General features: G+C 42.7%; 1 protein-coding gene across 1 annotated transcript; it reads right to left on the bottom strand.

Annotated features, from left to right (window-relative positions):
• Positions 1-7,942: 7,942 nt before the first annotated feature.
• Positions 7,943-8,890, bottom strand: LOC123376125 (olfactory receptor 52E4-like). Its single transcript, XM_045027900.1, has one exon. It carries the CDS (start codon positions 8,888-8,890, stop codon positions 7,943-7,945), a length of 948 nt encoding a protein of 315 aa, XP_044883835.1.
• Between the last annotated feature and the right edge of the window lie 569 nt (positions 8,891-9,459).

Genomic DNA, 9,459 nt, shown 5'->3' with positions numbered 1-9,459 from the left:
GTGTGATCAACACCGGAGCCTTGATAATGCCCTGTTTTAGATGGGATACTGCCTCCGTGTGTTGCTCAGACCATTCCCACTGTACACCTTTCTTTAGTAGTTGGTACAAAGGACCTGCAATAGAAGCAAAATTAGGGATGAAATCCCTGTGGTACCCAGTTAAACCTAGGAAAGCTCTTAAAGCTGTAGGTTCCTGTGGTAAAGGCAATGTTTGGATTGCATCCACCTTCTGTTGCACTGGGGTTCTACCCCATTTTGTCAGGGTGAGGCCCAAGAAAGAGACACAATTAGCCATTAGCTGAGCCTTGGCTGGATTGCACTTTAACCCTGCTTCTTTTAGAATTTGCAGGAGCTCGTCAAGTCTTTCTAAATGCTCCTTTTTCGTCTGTGTTGCTAAACACAGGTCATCCACATATTGAAATAGAACATTTGGTTTAGAAAATGGTGACAGTATCTGTCTCATTTGTGCATGGAATAAAGCTGGAGAGTTTTTATATCCCTGGGGCAAACGTGTCCAAGAATATTGCACTCCCTGAAAACTAAATGCAAAACGGTACTGTGAAATGTGTGCCAATGGTAATGTCCAAAAGCTGTTACTGATGTCTAATACAGTAAACCATACAGCCTCTGGATCAAAGGATTTGATTAGATCTGGCATTTTAGCCACTGTGGGGGCACAAGTTGGTGTGACCTGGTTTAGGCGTCTGTAGTCTATTGTGAGACACCACGAACCATCCGGTTTCTTAACAGGCCAAATAGGTGAATTTGCAGTGGAAGTACATTTTCGTAGTTCTCCCTGTGTCAGCAAAGACTTAATAGTATTTTCTATGTATGGATTTGCTTGTTCTGGGTAAGGATACTGTTTTTGGGCTGAAATTTCTCCTCCTCCCACAACAATAGTGACGGCCATGCATCCACAGTCATGTTTGTGTTTAGCAAAGGCATCTGCATGTTTGTACAGTAATGCCTGTAACTCAGGTTGGTCTGCATGTTTAGCCACTATTTTATCCAAATCATACCCTTCAGGTTCAAAGTCCTCCACTGGAGATACCATGCCACACTCAGGTATGACTACTGGAGAGTCATCCTTTTCCTGTTCTACTGAAAGACACAATAATTGGTTACACAAATCAAGAACACATCCCTGTTTGTATAAGAAATCAGTTCCCAATAAGGAATTCTTTGGGTCTACTAACTTCATTAATGCAAAAGTATGATTCTTTCTTAGGTGACCTATTTGTACTTCAAGGGGTGTAGAAAGTGTGGTAACAACCTGATTACTTGCAAAAGTTGCAAGTGTCTTGGTACATCCTGATGATAGAGGAGAGGATCTAGGATCCTCGACATGAAGAATACTGATTGCTGCTCCAGTATCTATAATGAGATTCCTGTCGAGTCCCTCTATCACTGCAGATATTGTGGGTCTTCCACTTGTATCTCTGCCTAAAGGGGTTATGACTACGCTTGGGGTTGTTTGTAGTCATGCAGCATATGCTGTCAGATAATCTGAGGGTTCCTCCTCTATCTCCTCAGAGGCAGCCAATTCTGGAGGAGTGGCTGTGCACTGGGGAAAAGGGGATGGATCGACGGAAGCCACTGGACGGTTCAAGGTTGCTGAGCCTTGGCCTTCCATCATCATCAGCTAATTCACACGGGCATGAAGTTCTTGAATATCCCGTCGTTGAGCTTCAAGCATCTGTTGCACTGTTCTAAACATTTTCACAACTGAGTCCTCAGTTTTGTGCAAAGGCGGTGATTTAGGTCTCTGCAGACGTGAACTGTTCTGTGCAGCATCTGAAAAGAAAGGAACACGATCCCGGGCTCCTGCATAGGATCCAAACGCATAACCCTGTCGAGGGGCCTGGCCACTCGAAGGTCCAGGGTTATTACGTGGGTTAGGGTCATTTTGCCAACGTTGATACTTAGGAAATTTAGGAACTCCTCGTCCTAATCCTGGCTGAGGTCGAGGTCCCTCAATCCTCACCGTAGGATTAGTTTGTGGTTCCTGAAGTACTGCGACCGGGGCTCCACGGCGACCTAATTTTGAGCCTCCCTGTGCATATGCTTTAGCCAATAAGGCTAATGTTCTTTTTAAAGAAATATCATCAGTGATATGCATATTAACCATTTCTCTTAACTGGGGGAGAGTATTATTAACTAGCAAACTGATGTATGGCAATTCATCTGTTTCTTCTTTGATATGACTCCGCCAAGCTGCACTTAACCGTAGATGAAACTGATGTGGAGTTTCATTAGGTTTCTGCTTTAAGTTAGACAGAATTGCTACTCCAGCTTGCCCTGGGTGCTGGTTATGTTCCAATAGGGCTACTGTTTCTTCAAAAGTTTTCTCTCCTACCCTAAACTTAAGTGGCAAAGTACTCCACAATGCTCGATTCACTGTGAGTTGTAAGATTTTAACACAATCTTCCCTTGGTAAGCCAAACACTTTTGCTGTCTCCTGCACACGTTGTGCATGCATAGCAACTGAAGAATCCTCCATCTTTTTATCCAATTTCTTTCCCAATGAACTACAAGCTACAAGCAAGCATTCAACAGCTATTCCCTTCACCACTTTAGCTCTTTTCTTTTTCTGCTCTGTTTCTTCCTCAAATACATTACTCACAAAACCCCACGGGTTTCTCTGCTCAGAAATCATTCCACTATTTCTCAGCTGCTCCAAACCACCACCATGTTCCTGAATATATTTCCTAGCAAAGTTTTCCAAAGCCAAACTGCTAGCAACTCCGATAGACTCCATTCCTGTTCTATCTTCACTTTTAACACTCTTAATACGAAATAGAGAATTAATCTCTTTCTTTTTCTAGTATATTCACTAGAATCAATCCTCTGTTGATTTATTTCTGATACACAAAAAGGCGTCCCTTTTACAGAAACAACAGGAATAATACCCCTTGTACACCAGTTTAACACTGTATATCATAAAAGTCCCAAGTAAATAGAAGGAGTGGGGGTACGTTCCCTCTCTTCTCTCGATGGCTTATAGCAGATCGAGAGGTCTTTCCCCTCTGTCAGGACCTGCCAAATATTGGGGGAATACTGAGGCAGACGGATCAGAGGTGCAGTCCGGAAGAGTTAAGGGGACTAAGATAAGGTATCTTTGAACTGTTCAAGTTCTGACTGATTGCGGCCTTTCTGGCGGCTATAAATACCTGGCTTTATTAACTCCCCGCCACCACTAGTGTGGGTCACCGGATCCAGGTGCGGCTGCTATTATTTTATTCTGTACCATTCATTTATTTCTTCAACTTATAAAACCCCTTTCTGCGCGCGTATCACTTTTAAACAATATTACTTTAATATTCAGTTATCAATACAGTTAAAACCTTTAGGCAAAAGTGAAAGTAAAAACCGTAGGATGTTTATCCACAATACAAAACGGAAATACTGGGCATGCTGCCAGCAGCAATAACCACAGGAAGTTGACTCTGCCTCTGTTTAAGAGAGAGATTTCAGAGTTTACTGAAATTTTTAACCATTTAATCACGTTTCAAAGAAAAAATTCTAAAGGGTCCAGGAATATCTGAAATTCCCTGGATTCCTGTCACACACTCCTTAAATCTCCTCCTGGCTGGCTCGCCAGCCTGTAGCCTGATTTGGGGAGGGTTAGTAGGGACAGTGGAATTTATCCACTTAATTTAGTTTTATTTAATAATTAATTTTCTAATTAATTAGTAATATTAATAATAATTAATAGATATTAATAATATGGGTATGACTCACCAATATGTGTGATCAGAAGATAAAGTTCGTCTTGAATCAGGCTTCACACAATTTATACAAGGAGATTGGGATATATCTGACAGGAAACTTACACTGAGACAAAATCAGTCAATCAAGACCTTTTATTTAAAATTAATAAAACAAGAAGTAAATGTAAAATGTTAAAAGCAGTTTGAGATTACAAAGTTACAAATATCACAGTTCTAAATGCACTCTGCAACAGTAGCACTAGAGTGAATTTCACACCTCTGATAGAGGAAGTATAGTTATGAGTTTTAGCCCTCTATAAACTAAATGCTTAGAGGTGAAGCAGAAATAAGAATTTGTTCATACTTACAGCTGTGAAAAGAATTAATACTACGACTTAGTATTGACAGCTTTCGTAGGAGAAAGAGGCTTCGAAGTAGGTTGAGACGATAAGAATAGAAAGATGGTATCGCCTGCCTAATGGTGGATTGTCACCCTTTTTATAGGGAGAAATCCTTCCTCCTATGCCCAAATTTGTCTTTCCCCCATGGAAAGGTGAGGGTACCTGTTTTCATAGGCTGACCTTTTGTGTACGTATTAATGACAGCCATGTACGTATCTTGTGGTGTACTTGTTAGATTTGTGGGCAGAAATACCCTCCTTTTCACCCTAACTAGGTGAAAGGTTAGCAGACATTCAAAAAGTCCCTAGACAATTTGCGTAGGTTTGTATCCTATTATTACTTTTCTGAGTAAGGGTCTTAAAGGTTGCTTTCAGTGTCACAGAGGAAAATTGGCCAGGATGTCTGGCCTAGAAGTTTCTAGGTATCTTGCATTACAGCTTATTGTAAATAATTCTATTAATCTATGCAGCCTACACACTTTTATCAAAAAGACATTTTATACAGACCAACAGATTAATCCTCAGGGCTACAACTTGCTTATCTACTTTCTCCACACCAGTCATGATTTTATAGACCTCAGTAATATCGCCCCTTAGCCGTCTCTTGTCCAGGTTGAAAAGACCCAGTCTTACTAATTTCTCTTCATACAGAAGCCATTCCAGGTCTCATTTTTGTTGCCTTTTTCTGAACCTTTTCCAATTACAATATAACTTTTTCGAGATGAGGCGACTATATCTGCATGCAGTATTCAAAATGTGGCCGTACCATGGATTTATATACAGATTGATTACCTCCATTCATGTCTGTATGTAAAATGATCATTTCACCAATACTCGGTCACTTTTCAATAAATCTTAGTTTAGTTAATGAAAAAATGGGCAGAAAGCGTGTATTTGGGTAGGAGCTGGAATATTCATTGACCTGGGAGGTGATGTGTCCAATCCTTCGGGATCGGTAGAACTGTTTTATATGAGGAAGAAGATTTTCAATACTCATCACCGTACTTGACTTGGCTGTGTGGGTGGCAGACCAAGGCTGGGTGGCTTTAAGGGACCAGTGTTTTAACTTTGGTGTAAATCATTGTGAACGATTTGTTCTTGCTGGCTGGCCAAATCAAAGTATTGGAATAACCACCCATTCTGGGGATTGTCAGCCCCATTCTTTGCAGTTTGCCTTTTCTCATAACAGATAGTTAAGGGTTAAGAAGCTCAGTAACCTGATGAACACCTGACCAGAGGACCAATCAGGGGACAAGATAATTTCAAATCTCTGTGTTCCTTGTTGGGTCTTTGTTCTCTTTTTGGATCTAAGAGAGGCCAGACATATTCTTCAAGTTCTCCAAGTTTCCTGAAGTATTTTCTTCTATTCAGTCTAGTGAGTATTAGAAAGGCGGATTAGTCTTATAATTTAATTTCTGCATTTGCAACTGTGTGTTTGCTGGAGAAATTCTTTATTTCTGTTTGCTGTTACTTTGATTATTCTGAGGAGGGAGGGGGAAGTCTCTCCAGGTTTATAAGTCAGACCCTGTATATTTTTCCATCCTGGTGTTACAGAGATAGTGTACTTTCTTTCTTTCTTTTAATAAAATCTTTTCTTTTTAGAACTTGATTGATTTCTTCCCTTGTTTGGATTTTCAGGGGAAGGGGAGGGGGGAAGAGTGAATCCCTCTTTGTTTGGTTCAAGGCATTTGAATCAAGGTATCTCTCCCCAGGACTAGGGGAAGGGAGGGGGAAGGAGGTGGGGGAAATAGGTTATTTCCCTTTGTGTTAAGATTCAAGGAGTTTGAATCTGTGTTCCCCAGGGAAAGTTTGGGGGAACAGGGAGTGTACTAGACACTGGAATCTCTAGTTGGTGGCAGCAAAGACCAGATCTAAACTAGAATTTTAGTTTAGAGGAGTCCATGCAGGTCCCCATCTTTTGACTCTAAAGTTCAAAGTGGGGAATAAACCTATGACACCTTTATTGAACAATCTCAGTTTGGGGTCCCCTGTCAGCCCGGTTACAAGTTGCTAAAACTATTCCTCTACTCTAGGCAGCACAAGAGGTACCCAGATCCAGATAAACACAATATAACACCTCCCTCCATTCTCTACCTCAGTGATCAAAAGAACATAAGAATGTCCAGACTGGGTCACACTAAAGGTCCATCTAGCCCAATCTCCTGTCTTCCGAAAGCGGCCAATGCCAGGTGCTTTTGAGGGAACGAACAGAACAGATAATCATCAAGTGATCCATCCCCCATCACTCATTTGCAGCTTCTGACAAACAGAGTTTGGGACATCACCCCTGCCTATCCTGCAAAATAGCCATTGATGAACCTATCATCCATGAATTTTTTTGAACCCTGTTATAGTATTGGACTTCAGAACATCCTCTGGCAAAGAGTTCCATGGGTTAAACTTGAGTTGTGTGAATCATCCCTTTGTTTTGTTTTAAACCAGTGGCCAATTAATTCTATTAATATAGAAAATATCATATTGTCTCTATATAAATCCATGGTACACCCACATATTTAATACTGCATGCAGCTCTGGTAGCCCAACCTGAAAACAAAGTATATTAGAATAGGAAAAGTTACAGAAAAAGGCAACAAATATGATTAGGAGTATGGAACAGCTTCCAAATGGGGAGAGATTAATAAGACTGTGTATTTTCAGCTTGAAAAAGAGAAGACTGTGGGGTGGGGGGCAGGGTATGAGAGAGGTCTATACAAGCATGAATGGTGGGGAAAAAAATGAATAAGAAAATGTTATTTATTCCTTCAAATAATACTACAACTGGAGTTTACCCAAGGAAATTAATAGGCAGCAGGTTTAAACCAAACAAAAGGAAATATTTCTTCATAGTGAACCAGTGGAACTCCTTGCCAGATGATGTAGTGAGGGCCAAGAATATGGTCATGTCTACACTTACCTCTGGAGCTGTCAATCCATTGGGGGTCAATTTATCGCTTTTTGTGAAGATGCGATAAATCGGCCACCAAGTGCTCTCCTATCGACTCCGGTACTCCACCGGAGCAAAAAACATATGCGGAGTTGACGGGTGAGCAGCAGCAGTCAACCTACCACAGGGAAGACACCGCGCTAAGTAGCTCTAAGGACGTTGACTTCAGCTAGGCTATTTTAGTAGCTGAAATTGCGGAACTTACTCCAACTTAGCTGCCAACCCCCGACACACACCAGTGTAGACCAGGTCTCAAAAAGGGTTCTGAAAAGAACTAGATAAGTTCATGCAGGATGGGTCAATCAGTGGCTATTTGACAGGATGGGCAGGGTTGGTGTCCTGAGACTCTGTTTACCAGAAGCTGTGATTGAATGACAGGGGATGGATCCTTTCTGTTCATTCCTTATGGGACTACTGGCATTGGCTAGATGGACCATTGGTATTACAGAATATGGCTATTCTGATGTTCTTATACAGACCGCAGATGTATTTGACTGTAATGGCTCCCTTACTGGCTCTGGAGGTTGGAGGGAGGAATATGGAGATGATCCAGCAAGTGACAAGGGAGGGGAAGAGATGAGAGGTTCAAGGGACAGGGAGGTCCTGTGGAGAAGAGTCAGAGCAGGGATGGGGCCTTCTTGGAAGGAGTGGCAAAGGGGGGGCTGGGCTTGGTGGTCCAGTTACAAGTGATAAGAAAGGTGGCAACTCCATGGGTTGTACATAGACGGATTCCTGAGTTTGTCATGCTGACCCAGCACATTAAATTCAGTAAATGTTTAATGCCCTTTGACAGCCCAGTCAGTGATCCAGGGAAGAGGGCCCAGGACTATGTCACCAACCAGCTCTGCACAGGGCTTGGTCTGAAAATCTGAGCACCAGGAGGGAACTTTAGGTCCTTCTATGAGTAAATAGCGAGAGCAGCCTGTCCCGGATCTGTTTGGTCCTCACCCCATAGATGATAGGGTGCAGTGTGGGGGGCACCAGAAGGTAGACGTTGGCCATGAGAATGAGCAAATACAGGGGCATAGTGTTATCAATCCGGTGCATGATGGAGGAGAAAAGAATTGGGATGTAAGAAGCAAAAATGACACAGAGGTGGGTACCGCATGTCCCAAAAGTCTTGACCCGGGCATCCTTTGTGGGCAGGCTGAAGATAGCCCTGAGGATCGGGATATAGGACACAGCAATAAAAAGCACATCCATACTGGGAAAAAAGAATACCACAAAGAGGCTGTAGTAACTACTGGCATGGATGTCAGAGCAGGCCAGATTCACCACAGATATGTGCTTGCAGTACGTGTGGGGGATGATGTTGGTCTTGCAATAGGTCCACCGACTCGCCAGCAAAGGAAATGGCAGTATGAGTAAGAGGCCACGCAGCACCACGGCCAGGCCAATCTTCACCACCGCGCGGTTTGTCAGGATGGTGGAATGTCTCAGGGGATGGCAAATGGCCACATAGCGATCAAAAGCCATGGCCACAAAGATCCCTGATTCCATTATGGCAAAGCAGTTAATGAAGTACATCTGGGTGAAGCAGGCACTGAAATAAATCTCCCTGGAATTGAACCAGAAGATGCTCAGCATTTTGGGCAGGATGGATGTGAACAGGAGCAGGTCGAAGATGGCCACCATGCAGAGGAAATAGTACATGGGCTCATGGAGGCTCCGCTCCCTCTTGACAATGAAAAGGATGGTGAAGTTCCCCAAGATGGCTATGATGTACATGGTGCAGAAGGGGATGGAGAGCCAGACATGTGCCCTCTCCAGGCCAGGAATGCCCAGCAGGATGAAGGTGGAGGGGTTGATGAAGTCTGTTGTGTTAGAATCTGGCATGGAGTAGGAGACAAAGTGTCCAGCTGTGAGGCAGAACGGTGTCTCCTGTATGTACCATATGTTTTATTGACTTCCTCTATGTGCCCAGGCTCTAGGGTGATGGTCACAGTAGAAAGGCCTGGAAGGAGAAACAATGTTAACATGAGACACCTCATGCACTACTGAACACTATTGTCATGGGTGCAGCAGATTGGTGGCTCTTCAGACACTGAATTTTTTTTTATTATTCAGATAAATGAATTCTGAACAACTGACCCTACTAATGCCAATTCCACACAAGATGGTGCTCCATGCATCAATCATTCTAACACATTGTGATGTGGGAAACCTTAATAGGCACCCACAGCAAACAGGATTGTGAATACTGATTATCTCACATCATTTCTTAGTGCAATGAAATCCAGGCTAGAGAATCCATACTGTAGGGATTTCCCCATTAACATGGTTTCTAAACATCTGAGATTGGAAAATAACCAAATCTTTGTCCAGTCATGTGGCCAGGGAAACATCCCAGCTAGAAAACACCTCAGGGAAAAGACCTGGGCTCCACGGAAACACCAGCTCATTCC

Source organism: Mauremys mutica, chromosome 1 (genome assembly GCF_020497125.1).
Source record: "Mauremys mutica isolate MM-2020 ecotype Southern chromosome 1, ASM2049712v1, whole genome shotgun sequence".
NCBI classification, from domain to species: domain Eukaryota; kingdom Metazoa; phylum Chordata; order Testudines; family Geoemydidae; genus Mauremys; species Mauremys mutica.
Note: the sequence above shows the minus strand (reverse complement) of the source record. Positions and strands in the feature narration are given on the sequence as shown.